Source organism: Equus caballus, chromosome 14, assembly GCF_041296265.1.
Source record: "Equus caballus isolate H_3958 breed thoroughbred chromosome 14, TB-T2T, whole genome shotgun sequence".
Lineage (NCBI taxonomy): Eukaryota > Metazoa > Chordata > Mammalia > Perissodactyla > Equidae > Equus > Equus caballus.
The window spans coordinates 19,516,306-19,531,653 of record NC_091697.1 but is presented as its reverse complement, the minus strand read 5'-3'; the positions used below and the strand labels follow the sequence as shown (position 1 = coordinate 19,531,653).

At 42.3% G+C, this 15,348-nt stretch overlaps 1 protein-coding gene across 2 annotated transcripts in view; it reads right to left on the bottom strand.

Moving 5' to 3' along the window:
- Positions 1 to 15,348, bottom strand: part of ZNF354A (zinc finger protein 354A) — a 36,691-nt gene that overhangs the window by 13,402 nt on the left and 7,941 nt on the right. The window contains exon 5 of one of the 2 annotated variants that reach the window (XM_070232861.1): positions 2,853 to 4,988. The exons of the other annotated variant lie outside the window; for it this stretch is intronic. Coding sequence (XP_070088962.1) covers positions 3,424 to 4,988 — 1,565 coding nt within the window. The 3' untranslated portion in view covers positions 2,853 to 3,423. Of the gene's footprint in view, positions 1 to 2,852; positions 4,989 to 15,348 lie in introns of those variants that run through there. 2 annotated transcript variants of the gene reach the window in all.

The following is a 15,348-nucleotide window of genomic DNA, read 5'->3' as shown; positions in this document are numbered from 1 at the left end:
TTCTGCATTGTGATTACTTGCATCATGGGTTATGTTGTAAAAAGATGAGGCATTTTAGATCTTTAATACTTTACGATAGTAAAATTTTTTCTGCATTGTGATTACTTGCATCCTGGGCTATGTTGTAAAAAGATGAGGCATTTTAGATCTTTAATACTTTACGATAGTAAATGGAGCTATTGCATTTTTTGTTGCAGCAGTATTTTATCCTGGCACTTGAAAATTTGTTTGCAATTTGAGAATTGGAAAATACTCCTGGCACATTTGATCGGTCATTTGTGCTGAAAAAACTGATGATGATGATGCAGTGTGGCCATAACAACTTCCACTATGATTATTTTATTTTCATCCAAATGTCTTTTAATCAGAAAATTTGTTACTTTATCCTTTTATAGTTGAGGTAATCATATATCTCTTAGGTTTAGCTGTTTGTATATGCTGGTTTATATTTAACTTTCTATCATTTTTGATATTGAATGAAAGTTTCATAATGCAGAAAGTTTGAAAAAGACTTTTTCCTCATTTAATAGCCAGCCAATGTTCTAAAAATTAGTCATGAAATTTACATTTGTATTTGGGATTTAAATACACAAAAAATAGATGATAGCAATCACCACATGAATTGAAAACATTCAATTTGATAGTCTCATGGCCTCACTAGGGCACTGTCACTCACAGGGCTGAGGTCCTAACAGTAAAGTGAGGTTGAACTGTTGAAATGGTGCACACTAATAACAGATTGAACTTGATATGTGATGCAGGGAAGGTGAACTTCATGTATGCCTGCACGGGAGAGTTGTATTTGCAAGGAACAGGCTCCCTGAAGAAAGCCAGAGCTGATCTAAGACCAGATTTGGGGAAGCTCGGTCCGGGGATCGGTGGATTTTCAGAAGCAGAAGTGTTTATGGATTGACAGACTTTCAACGTGTTAGTGTCATCACTGGAATAAGGCGGTGTTTGACGGGTGTACTTTCCAAAGCATGGTCACTGTGGTGAGGCATCTGCTGACTGTTGTCTCGAGGTCTGGGACTGTCACTGACTGCACTCTCAGAAGCTGGAGTGCCCTTAACGTGCTAACTTTCAGAGGCACAGCCGCTCCTGCCGAATTCCAGAGTATGTGCACTGATCCAAAGTTCTAATTAATGGTGATTATTTGTTTACAACTTGAGACTTTGGCAAAAAGAAGTCTTTTCTTTAATATGGAAAACAAGACTCAATTCTCCAAGTTTTGTTCTTTCCTCAGCCAAAAACACAGGAGACTATAAAGGATTGTTCAGATCTTTATTTGTGGAGGTATGATTTTCCACTAGTGTTGCCATTTAAGTAATTTTTCTTTTTTTGGTTGAGGAAGATTTTCCCTGAGCTAACATTGTGCCACTCTTCCTATTTTGTATGTGGGATGCCACAACACAGCAGCTGATGAGCGCTGCAGGTATGCACCTAGGAACTGAACCTGGGCTGCTGAAGCAGAGTGCACTGAACTTACCCACTAGGCCATGGGGCCGGCCCCACATTTAAGTAATTTAAGTGCCAATTACTAAAGCAGAAAAATAGTTCTGACTGCTGAACTTCTGTTATTGGGAAAAAAACCACAACTGACTACATTACAGGCAACCTGATGGAATTGATACAGGATGCAGAACAAAAATCATTAAATACAGGACATCCTCTGTATACAGGTTACCTGGCAACCCTACCCGTGAGTCAGTTCAGCCGCCTTCTTACTCACCAACCTCGTCTACTTGCTGTGAACACCACGTCTCATTTATCCTAATACAGTATCTGTCTCGTGTTCCCCACCCGTGCTGTTGCTGCTTGAGCTGGACTCTCTTTCATCTATCACCTGAATTACTCCCGCCCAGATTTCTAGGCATCAGTCTGGACAGTTTTCTTCAACCATCTAAGTTCATCCCCTACGCATTGTTGCCAGAACAATTTCTCTTGCTTAAAATCTTTAATTCCATTGATTTTCAGATAAAACCCAAACTTCTTAGCATGGCAAATAGGGCTTTTTATCATCTAGCCTCTGCCTTCTTCTCAAACTTTAAGATCTGTCATTCTCCTTCTCATCACTTCTATATTTGAGTTTCCACAAAGGTGTCCTAACATTGCCCACCTGTACCTTTATCATGCAGTTTTTTATTTGGAATATGTCTCTCACCCTCTGGAGAGTTCCTATTATCTTTGAAAATCTAGCTCAGCAATCACTGTCTCTGGAAAGCTTTCTTTGATGTCTCTAGGTTTCCTTGGTTGGGTTCAATCTCCTCTTCATCCTGTGCAAGTCCCCACAACATCCTTGCCCTCTATACACACTATCATACCTACCTGCCTGTTAAAACCACCATACTGACATACTGTGACATGATTTGCTTACTCTTCTGCTAGTCCCTCAACTCCATCCCCTTTCCCCCAAGTCATGGCTTCTTGAAGGCCTTTGTCTCTCTTCCTAAAACTCCCAGTATGCAGTATACTATCTGCCCCAAAGCTGGAATTAAAAAAAAATTACCAAGTTGTGGATAATTACTCCTTTTGCTTTCCTGAAGTTGACACTAGAGAACACCAAGTAAGGAAACCGTACGTTTTATGTCCTGAAATGACTGATGTACGTTTTGATATTTTGGCACAGGTGTTAGATTCATTAAACTTGTTTGGTAGCTCCTTCTTTTCTGAACTTTAATATATATATATATATATATTTAATAGTTTTAAGTGTGAAATAATTGCTTACTTTTCCATTAATATACTTAAGGTGACAGCTCACAGTACATAGCAGGCATACTTCAGAGCAAAAAAAAAAAAAAATTCTGAGAACAGAATTAGAAATTTGGTAGAAAATTTCCAGTTCACAGCAATTATTGGAAGTGCAAAGGAAGAGAACAGACTTTTATTTTTAGACGAAATCCATGCAAAAAATTTGACATCAGGTCAGGAAAAGGACAAACCCCATAAATTGAGAGGTAGTTTATAGTTCATTTTTCTTTTATTTGGTCCTTTCCTCTAAAAACGTATAATTTCTTTGATTGCATGTTTTATATGCTATTAAAATGTTATAAAAAAGTATTACGTTTATAGTTTTTTAAAATGAGAAATCCAGTGCACACCCCCCCCACCAGATGTTTATGAAAATCACATATGCTATCTAGTGTACACTGCTGTAGAGAGAAAACAATTCTTTTATTTTACAAATATGCAATGTCTCCAGTTGTGCATTCATTTCAGGTTACTTAAAAACGTGTCTGACAGGCACAAACACTTTATACTTTCCTCATTATCTATTACATAGTCAAGGTTTACCCTTGTAACTTACTATCTGATGAGGACTAAATTACAAGAAGGGTTTTCATATCCATAGCATTTATCACATCACTCTCATGTACTCTAATCAGCTTTGGTTTAAGGCTCTCACACATGCAAATCTACTTCCTAGGGCTTATCTTCAATGTGGACTTTATAATGATTGGTAAGGGAGGACCTGTGGTTGAACAGTTTCCCACAGGTATTACATTCATAGGGTTTCTCTCCAGTATGAATTCTCTGATGGGCAATACGTGATGAGCTTTGTCTAAAAGTTTTCCCACACGTATTACATTTAAAGGGTTTTTCTCCTGTATGAATCCTCCGATGTTGAATAAGAGCTGAACTTTGGCCAAAAGATATCCCACATTCCTCACATCGATATGGTTTCTCTCCAGTATGAATTCTCTGATGATTACTAAGGGAGGAGTTACACCTGAATGTTTTCCCACACTCATTACATTTATAGGGTCTTTCTCCGGTATGCATTCTCTGATGTTGAATGAGAGCTGAACTCTGTCTGAAGGCTTTCCCACACACTTTACATTTACACGGTTTCTCTCCAGTATGAATCCTCTCGTGAATAATAAGTGTCGAGTGGGAACTTAGGGCTTTACCACATTCATTACAATTATAAAACTTCTCACCAGTATGAATTATTCGGTGTCTATTAAGTCGTGAAACAGAAGTGAAGCCTTTCCCACATTGATTACATCTGTACGGCTTTTCTCCAGTGTGAATTCTTTCATGTTGAATGAGAGAGGCACTCTGACTGAAGGCTCTCCCACATTCACTACATTTAAAAGGTTTCTCTCCAGTGTGAATTCTCTGATGATAACGAAGGGATGAGCTCGACTTAAAAGTGTTGCCACATTCGTTACATAAATAGGACTTCTTTCTGGAATGATGTCTCTGACACCCAGAAAGGGACGTGCTGCAACTAGATGCCTTCCTACCTGGATTATACTTATGGGGATTTTCTCGAGCATGGATTTTTTGATGTATAAAAAGGCCAGACCTTCTGCTGAAGGATTTGCCACATTCTTTACATCGATAGGATTTTTCCACAGTATGTGTTCTTAGGTGCTTATAAAGGGATGTACTAAGAGTGAAGGCTTTCCCACATTCTTTACACACATAGGGTTTCTCTCCAGTATGAGTTATTTGATGTTGAATAAGAGCTGAACTTTGGTTAAAGGCTTTTGAACATTCCTTACATTTAAACAACTTCTCTCCACTATGGTTTTTCTCGTGTTTACGGAGGGATGATGTGTTAATGAAGGTTTTCTCACATTTACTACACTTATAGCGTTTGTCTGCTGTGATGATTTTTGGTTGATTAAGTAAATTTGAATTCTGTTTGAAGCTGTTTCCTCGTATTTCACATTTTGGTGGTGTTTTTTCTCTGGGAACCATCTGTTGCCTAACAAGGACTGACTTTGGGCTGAAGTTTTGGCCAAATTCAGTATTTTTATGTCTTCTTTCTGCAGTGAGGGTTTTTGTGTGGGTGACCGAAACTATCTGCACACTGTCCTTTTTCTCCTGGTTTTTCTCGAATCTGTTTTCATACATGCAGGGACTTTCTGATTTGAAGTCCCAGGGCCCATTCTTTTTGGATCTTTTCATTATTTGCTCCTGAAATGAAGACTCTTGTGTTTGAGTCGACTTTGTGGTTTTATGACTGCTCTTCCATCCTGGAGGGAGGAAAAAAATTAAAGATGTTTCATGTGATACAGCATTTGGCTACTGAATCTACATGTACAGAATGAATAAATATTGGAGATATTCAAATGAGGTCTCGGTATCTGGCTAAAAAAATAGTAAGAAGAAAAACTTAAGAGATTTAGGCAATGTAGAAAAACAATCAATGGAAGCCGAAGCACATGGGTGGAAAAAAGAATAAAACAAACCCATTAAGAGGGTGAGTCTAAGAGTGACCAGGAGAACTGGCTGATGGAGAATGGAGGAGAGGGATGACAAGGGGAGTGCAAACTGGGAAAGGCAGGCTGGGAGCAGGGTCCAAGCCCACGACAGATTCCTAAATCATCTTCTTTGTGTAATCATGCTTAATCTGGAAAGCCTTCCCCCATTTCCTTCATACCAAATTCCTTTGTATCTGTCAGATTCAGTTCAAAAGTTAACTCTTTCTGAGTCCTGTCTTAACTCTGAGTTTTCATAGTCCATTTCCCTCATTATAGCACCTACCACAGTGTTAAAAAATCTATACGTAATACCTTTACATTAAATATATTTCTCTATCTATATCTACATATACTTCACCTTCCTTCTGTACCCTAAGTGTCCTCTGCAAGCAGATCAGCATGCCCTATTAACCTATAGATCCTCCTGATGGCATCTGAATTAGATACAACGTGTCTGTTTTGTTAATCTCCTTCAATTATTTATATACTCCTAATTCTCAGTTTGAACAATGTCAGATAGTCTCAGTTACTTATTATTAATTTCACACACACACACACACACCATTCAAACACCTGTAGAAGAAGTAGCCTTCCAGAACAGTACACAACATGGGCGACGGGAGAGTCTCAGGGCCAGTTCAAACAGGAAGGCATTACTGAATTAATCTACAGAAGTGCCACAGCTAGGCACAAAGCCAAAAGTCGCAAGCTAGGAAGGCAGCCTTGCTCATGTATCAAGCAAGAGAGCCTATGGCGGCAGGGTAGAAAAGAGTCAAAGATCAACAGTAAGGCAGGCATAAACATAAAAAGGTAGAAAAGGCTAATGTGATAAAGTGGTAGAGAAGAGAACTAAAATCAATAAATATTAAAATTGGGTAAAGACACAATTCACTGGATATTATATTTTACCAGGGGAATGGTTGTGCGTAGAGTTTGGCATTTTCTCCCAGGCTACAGGTAACCGTCCACAGGGCACCTTGCATCTCACTCTATTTGGGATTCCTATCTGACATTCACTTTCTCATCTGGGTACATATTTCCTCTGCTTGCTGAACATAAAATACTCTGTTTCTCTCTTTTCTTCTACCAGTATTCACTTCTCAGTTTCCTTCATGGATAACTTTTTCTGCTTCCTTTTTAAAAACTGGTATTTCCTAGGGTTTGGGATTTTTTTTTTTCACTACATACCCTCTTTGACTAATTTTATATGCACCTATATCTTCACTATTTATTATAAGAGAAAGAGAAGTTTTTAACTTTCTGCCCAACACCTTCCTAGTTCCTTCTCCATCTAAGTCTTGCCAAATTAAATGATCAAATTTCAACACATTATTTGGGCAAAAGTACGGGAGGCAGTCACAAAGATTGAGTACTTTCCCCTGTGCATCTCAGTCATTGGTTCTGGGTTAGTACATGTGCTGGGAAGAAGATACCAGGATTCCACAATTTGGATTCTGGCTAATGAGGTAAAGCTAGAGATCCTGCCTTAGGTCTGTGTGTAAAGACCACAGTTTTGTGACCAACACCTTCACTAGAGCCCTGAGCGTCAGGCTCCAGTACCTAAATGGTACTTTGTTTCTTATGCTTCACTGCTTCTACCACGGTTTCCTAACTAATCTCCCTACTTCAAGTCTTACTCTCTGTTGGTTCAATCTCCATACTGCTGCCAGACTCATTTTCCTAAAATCCACATCTTATCATGTTGCAAACTTCCTTAAGATCCTCAAGCTTATCTTCAATGATTCACTTATAAGGTCCAGGGTACTTAACATGGTGAACAAGGTATTTCGTGTTCTGACCTTTGTCCACCTCTGTCCTCATCTCCCTCCCCTGGCTTCTTGCCAGGTATGCAGAACTTCACGGAGTTTCTGGAGCACTCCATGCTTTTTCCTGTCTGTATTCATCTTTGCATATGCTGGAGACATCCTTTCCATTCAAATATGATTTAAGTGCCTACTGTGGGTCAGGTAATGTCCTAGGGAAAGCAGGCACTGTGATGATCAAGACAGAGCTCCAGCCTCTAAGGAGCTTATACTTTAGAGAGAGAGAGAGTGTGTATGTGTGTATGTGTATGTGTGTGGTGTGTGAGTGCTGGGGGGGAGGGAGTGACAAATAATAAGTAAATAAATATCATGTATGTGAGAAGGGGGTGGAGGCACCGATGTCTGCATCAGGATACACTATTAAGGAAGTACCAACAGGACTGGACTTGCTGACAGACTGTACGTGGGGTGCTGAAAGGGAGTAACAAAGGGAGGGATCACTCCTAGGTTCTAGCCTGAAAATGACGAATGCCGGCCCAGGTTCCTGAGAAGGGCAAGACTAGGCAGAGGCCAGTCTGATGGTGTAGCCTGCTTCAGGTGTGTTTGCTATGGCTGAGAGGCCCTAACAGATGCTGGAGGGAGACACTAAACTGTCAGTCATATTTATTATTTTGGAGATCTGGGAGAAGGTCAGGGCTACCGTTCGGTATTTGGGAGTCATCAGTAGTTAGGTTTTATTTAAAGCTGAGGAACTGAAAGAAATCACTTCGGCACTGCAATATCAGAGGTCAAGAAAAGGAAGGAACCAGAAGAGTATGGTGTGCCAGGGGCCAAAGGAAGAAAGTACTTCAGGGAGGGGTGAATGATCAACTTTGACAAACAATCTGAGAACTAAACACTGAGCCCTGACTGTGCCCGATGGAGACTGTCTGGGAATTAACGGCCACGGTGTCCACGGAATGGCACAAAGAAAGCCCTGCTGGAGTGCACAGAAGAAACGATGGCAGGTGAGAAAACAGAAACATCAAGTATAGTAATGCTTTTGAAAAGTTTTTCTTAAAGGAGAATAAGAGAAAGAGGACATGTGGAGTTTCTGTTTTTTACGGAAGTGATTACAGCTTCAAGGGAAACTCACTTCGGCTCTACGTAAAGTGCCAGCATCTTAGTCCTGAATTCTTGTTTCCCACTGAGATGGATATGAGTACTGGATTGTGGGCATCCTAACTGTTCCCTATGATCTGCTCAGAGTTCTCTACAGGCCTACAGATCTGTCTCCTGAAGTGCAGCTCAATCTTTGCTCCCTCCCAGAGTCAAGCCTGGACCAGAGCTACCTCATGAACAAAGTCAAGACTTAGGTCAGAAGTGTAGACACCAGAATGATCTTGCCAATGGCCACCACCCCAAGTGCTTCCAGATTCTCCTCCCTTGGCTCTTATGACACTCTGCCAGTCTCTCTTCAACGTTCTCTTCCTAGATGTCTTCATCCGCTCCCACACCTCCCATGTGAATGACAATCCTGACTGCTCAAAATACTTTACAGAGGTATCTCCCACTGCCTGCAGGACTTTCCATTTGAGTACCTTTCTTTTCAAATTCGGCCTGTCCAAATCTGAACCCAGAGCATTCCTTTTCAAGGCTTTTTTCTATGTTTCCCAGTTCAAAGTTCATCATAACCTTTTTAGTGACTATGCCATAAATTCTTAGTTTCATCTCAGAATCTTCACTCCCCTGTAGTCCAAGTCTAGTCAGTTACTAAATTCTCTTAAATCTCATCAGTAAGGTGTCTCTAACAACCATCATTAATACATCCAAGTTCAGGCTCTCCTTACTCTATAGTGACTACTGCTACTGACCCTCGATTTGACCCTTTCACCCATCTCTCACCTTTCCCGTATTATTTCCCACTGGATTTACCCCTCTTACTACAAAGAACTCCTCTTACTACTTCAAAAAGCATTGACTGCTCCTTATTAAACTCATTTGTCAAATATTTAAAAAGCACTACAATATGTCAGGCTTTCTCCTAGGCACTGGCGATTCACAAGACATTTCGGATTCAAGAATGAAAAGAAAGTTAATTTCTTCAAGGAGTTGACAGTTTGGCATTAGAGACAAAGAAGGAATAAGTAATCACATCACAAAGTGATAATTTCTACAACAAAAAGATGAGGCAGAAATGGATACGAATGTGAGCTCAGCACCCAAAATACCCTTAGACAGTGGAGGGTGAAAATAGGGAAGGCGTACAGGTGGTGGTCAGAATTTTTTGGAAGAAACGTCTAAGATGGGATTTTAAAGAACTAGATGTCGGCCAGCTGGAGGCGGGGCAGCACGAGGGCTGGAGGCAGCATCAAAATCTCTGAACCCAAGCTGGCTTTCCAGACTTACTTCCTAAAGTACCCCTCCCCACCATATCCTATAGCCGGTCAGATTAAGAATTATTCCTATAAAAAGATCATATGCATTTGCAGTCTATCAAGATTTTCTAGAGAGTGAGAGAAGTGAGGGTGGTAATATGCTGGGAATTATATACAACACCATGATAGGGGTAGAACTACACATCTGTAAACATCCTCCATAATGTGTGTGTTGGCGAAAAAGATGCCACTTTAGAAATTTTGTTATTGGTAATTCTAATTTTTAAAGCTTTTTCTTATGGAAGATGTTCATCATATACAAAAGCAGAGCGAACTGTACAATGAATTTCCTGCCGGCTTCAACAGTCACAATGTTGTTCCATATATTGCCTTGGTAAGGGTTGAACTCTGTCACCCAAAAAAGACATGTTCAAGTCCTAACTTCCAGTACTCAGAATGGGACCTTATTTGGAAATAGTGTCTTTGCAGATTTAATCAAGTTAAGATGAGGTCATTAGGGTGAGTCCTACTCCAATGACTGGTGTCCTCATAAAAAGGGGAAATCTGGAGACAAGCGTGCAGAGGGAAGACCATGTGAAGACACGGCGAGGATACCACGCGGTAAGAGAAGCAGACACTGGAGTACTGCAGCTGCAAGCCAAGCAACAAGGATGCTGGCCACCAGAAGCTAGGAAGAAGCCAGGAAGGCTTCTACCCAAAGTCTCAGAGAAGCAGGGCCCTGCCAACACCTTGAAGTTGGACTTCTAGCTTCCAGAACTGTGCGACAACAAATTTCTGTCATGTTAAGCCATCCAGTTTGCGGTACCTCGCTGGGGCAGGCTTAGTGCTCGAACATAAACCTCTACTTCTCTTCCACGACCATATGCTTGAGTAACTCCCAGATGTTGTACCATTTCCTCCATAATATTTCAGAACATGTTTCTCAAAGATAAGAACTCTATTTCTAAACATAACCACATACTTTTATTTATACCAATCCAAATCAACACTATTGTTTGAAATTATCTTTGCCCTTAAGATATTAAAAGTTCTGTACCCAATTCCAGAGTGTGGGGTCGGGGGTAGTTCCCACACCAACAGTAAGTAATTCTCGGACATCAACTGGGCGTGCTAGAATTCAACTCAATTCTGACACTATCCACCTGAAGATGCTATCAGATCTCACAGGTTAAGGATTCAGTCTCACAAGACTGCCCCCAACTTCAGATGCCAGTGGCAAGCCCAGGCTGTCACTTGTGCTTCTGACCAACTGGCTATAAACCAGAGGTTCCAATGACTCCCTCCTTAGGCTTGATTAATTTGCTAGAGTGGCTCACAGAACTCAAAAAACCATTTTATTTACTAGATCACGAATGTATTATAAAGGATATTAACTCTGGAGTAGCCAGATGGAAGAGATGCATAGGGCAGGATGTATGGAAAGGGCATGACAAGCGTCCTCTTGGAGTGTACCACTCTCCCCAAATCTCCACATGTTCACCAAACGGAAAGTTCTCCAACTCTGTCCTTTTGGGTTTTTGTGGAGGCCTCCTCACATAGGCATGATTGATTAAATCAATGGCTAATGGTGACTGACTCAACCTCCATCCCCTCTCCCCTCCCCAGAGGTGGGGGGGGGGGGGGCACGCACGGTTGGTTTCCCTGGCAACCACTCTCTTTTATTAGGTGCAGTGCAAGTCACTTCATTAACATAACAAAAGATACCTAGGTCGCTCTCTTGGCTTGGGAAATTCCAAAGTCTTAGGAGCTCTGTGCCAGAAACACGCTGAAGACCAAATATATATTTCTTATTATAAATCACAACATCACAGATATAAACCACTAAGGATGTTTATTCATACTGCTGTGATGCACAGGAATTTGAAAGAATTCTTCTCTATGTGACTGAGCCACAAACCTTAAATGCCATTAGGGTCACTTGTGTCATTTTCCTTTCAATATTTATGGAACATTTTTTCATTTCGATTTCATCTTGTTTTATAATGATATTAAACATTTTTATAGCTCCAAAGTCAAAATTATAAAAACAAGATTAAAAAACAAACTCTAGATTCTATCCCTATTCTCTCTAACCTTTCTTTTTCTTCCTTCATCTGAAAGTTAACCATTTTTATTGATCTGCTTTTATCCTTTTTTGGGGGAGCTTCTATCTCTTTTAAAAAAATATAAGCCAATACATACTTTTTTCCTTTTTGATATCTCCTCCTTTTTAAGATAAAAGTACAGGCATGTGTCACTTAATGATGGGGATCTGTTATGAGAAATGCGTGGTTAGGCGATTTCATCATTGTGCGAACGTCATAGAGTGTACTCATACAAACATAGATGGTACAGCCTACCACACACCCAGGCTCCGTGGTACTAATCTTATGGGCCCCCGCTGTATATGCAGGCCATCACTGACCAAAACGTCCTAATGTAGCACCTGACTGTAGGATTCTCACTGTTCTGTTCTGCACTTTCCCCCTCTTATTAATATATTCTGGAGATCACCCCATAGTGGAATTTATAGAGGCCTTCTTCTTTCCTTTTCACAGTTGCACAGAATTCCACTGTGTGATGTACTTCGGTCTGTTCAACTAGATTCCTGTGAAGGACATTTGGGCTAACTCTAACTGTAATACATCCGGACTTTGCATTGGTATATGATAAAGATATAGCTTTAAATCAATATCCATGTTGCTAATTAACAATCATAGCATTTCTAAAATTCTAGCCCAAACTGGACCTGTTGGGCTAACATCATCCAAAGCCACATAAAACCAAAATCACTTCTTCCCTTAGCCAAGAGAGCCAGCCTAAGGCCTTAGAACTACACCCCAGAGTGAGGAAGCTCTCTATGTACTGACATGGAAAGAGTTTCCACATATATCAAGCGAAAGAGGCAGAATGATGTGTGCTGTCTACCCTAACTGGGGTGGACAAAGGAAAAAGAGTATAAATATTTGTTTATGTATGCAGAGAAGAGCTCTTCCAGCTACTGCTGTGGCCTCTGCTTCACATCTGATCTTCTACAGCATCCTGCACTTGCTCATTTCCTCCTGCTCACTGTCCCCTCCTGGGCTCCATTCTGGCTTCTGTCCTTACCGCCACCCTCGCTAAGGCAACTATGACCACCATGTGGCCGAGACAAGACCCTCTCTTCAGTTCTCCCCTAACCCACCTCTCAGGAGCATCTGAGCATGACCCCTTGTTTTCCCTGAGATGCTCTCTTCCTAAGCTACAGTGACCCCATACTTTCCTCCACATTCCTCTCATTTTCCTCTAGCCTCAATCTCCTCTGTGCACTCATTTTCCTCCCCCTGATCTTTAATCCTTGGGGTTCCTCAGGGTTTAGCCCTAGGCCCAATTCTTTTCACTCTGTGAAAGTTTCGGTCACAAATACATACCTTAGGTAAGACTTCTCCTCTACTCTCCATACCCAATTGTACAACAGCCTACTCAAAACAACAGCTTAGATGTCTCAAAGACACTTCAAAGTCAATATGCCTAAAACTGAACTCATAATTATTCCCTCCAACCTGTATAGCCCCTTTGTCTCTGTCACTGGCACCAATTCTCAATCAAATCTTTAAGAGGCAGGCTCCACACCTCTTCCTCAGCCCCTCAGCTAATCAATTACCAAGACTTGTTTATTCTGCCATCTAAACATGTCTCAAATCCATCCACTTCTCCTTACCTCTACTGATCCCATCCTATTATGAGCCTTGACTTCAATGACACCAGACTCCCCCGACTTTCTTCCTATATAGTATACCTACTTTGACTTCCCCATGGGTTCATTTCCCTCTACCTGGCCATGAAATGTCAGAGTTCCTCAAGACCGAGTCCCAGGCTCTTTTTTGCTCTTACTGTACTCTGAACCCACTCCACAGGCTAACTCAAACTCAACCACTGTTTCAATGGTTGACCAGAGTCTCTCAAATTTACATTTCATGTCCACTCTATACTATGAGGAACCGTACTCCAAACTAAAAGGCTACTTGACATCTCTACTTGGGTAACTGGGTCAACCCAAAACATCTCAATTTACTTCACCTAAAACCAAATTTACGCCATCCCCCAAATCTGATCTCCTCCCAGTGCCACTATCTCTGTGAATATCACTGTCCATCCCAGAACAAGCCACAAACCAAGCAAGCATCTTTGACACCTCCATTTCCTTTACCTTCTGTATCTAATCCATCTCCAAGTCCCATTGCTTTATCCCCCAAATATCTCTGAAGCTGGTTCACTTCTGTCTGTCTCCAAGAGCACAACCTAGCCAAGTCCTTCATGCATTCACTCACTGGAGGCCTACTCTGACCAGGCACTGGGGAAATGGGGACAAATGAAACAGACAACCCAGCATAAGGGAGTTTACAATCGAGAGGAAGACACAGGTAGTAAGTAAACAGGTACTACCATGCAGCGCTAAGCACTCAGAGGAAAATAAAGCACGGGGAGGGGATCAAGAACGTGGAGGATGGAGGCCGTGTCTTACATGAGCTGTGTGACCCGGGAGTGAGTCATGTAGGCTCCGGTCATGAGTCAGAACAGTCCAGGAGAGGAAAAGCAAGTGCGGAGGCCCTGAGGCGGACCCTGCTTGGCCCGCGGCACAACTGCAAGGAGGCCAGGGTGAGCAGAGTCCTCGAATGAAGGGTAGAGTGCAAGGAGGGGAAAGGGTAGCTGGGGCCAGACCATGCAGGCCTCTGAGGTCACTCTGGATTGTGCTCTAGGTGACGGAAGCCACCAGAGGTTGTGAGTAAGGGAGTGAGGTGGCCTGATTTGCCTTTTAGATACGTTCATGTGCCACACAATGATGTCAGTCAACGACGGACCGCATAGGGCCCGTAAGAACAGTACCATAGAGCCCAAGTGTGTAGTAGGCTACACGGTCTAGGTTTGTGTAAGTGACCTCCATCATGTTTGCACAATGACAAATCAATCGACACATCTGACAATGCACCTATCGTTAAGCTCGCATGACTGTAGGTCATTCTGGCAGCTACAGGGAAATCAGATGTCGGTGGCAGGATGGGAGGTGTAGGGGCATGTGGAGGTCTTTGTTGGGGAGGGCAGGGGGCAAGGACAGACTAACTCACACATATTAGACTGGGCTACGGAGCATGTGGGCTCCACTTTCACCTTGTGAGAAATTTACTCTCTCAAACCACCGCACACTACTGCCATAGACTGCGACCCCGACAGCACTTCCCTGCAGGAGCGCCAGCAAGTCCCGGGAGTGGAAGGCGACCCGAGCGACCCTCAGCTGACCACCCTGCACAGTTCAGTCCGCTTGACTCGGTTTCTCGCATAAAGACAGCAAAGGAAGAGAAAAAGACAAGGAAAGACAAGCACGGTTTCACTGGAGGTAACGGTTTACCCAGATCATCTCTGGATTTCTGAATTTCAGATTTCGAGAATATTTCCACGTTTGGGTGTAAACCCAACTCACGAGATGCACAAGTTGGTTTACTCACATCATTCTCATCCTAACTCTTCCAGAAAAGCGCGGCCTCCGCAAGTATACTTGGGGCTCATTTCTTAAGCAAGACTCAGATGAGACGCACACCCTTGGGGTCAGCGCCTCTCACCTCTCAACTGGAACATCCGCACTCAGGGGGGACACAATTGTCTTTCCGGTTTGTTTTGTTTTTCCTACTTGTGAACAGTTTTGAAGGGAAGAAAACTTTTTTAAAGAACATTTGGAGGCATCCAGAGGTGGGAGGAGTCCTCTGGGGGAGCACGCGCTTTCCTGTCCCTGGCTGTTCAAAGGGAAGGCTTCGGCTCTGCTCTAGAGTTAACAATCGGGGGTGCGTCCAGGAGCGTCCAGGTCCTTCACCCGTGCCCGCAGGGAAGTGCTGCCTTCCCCGGGGGAGCCGTTCTGAGGCCACTTTAGTCCAGGCCGATGGAGACTCGTCAGGGGTGCAGGAAAGACATAGCCACACGCCCGCACTCCCAGATGTCCCGTCTGCTCTCATCTTGAGGGCACAGAGGAGGTTCACCCAC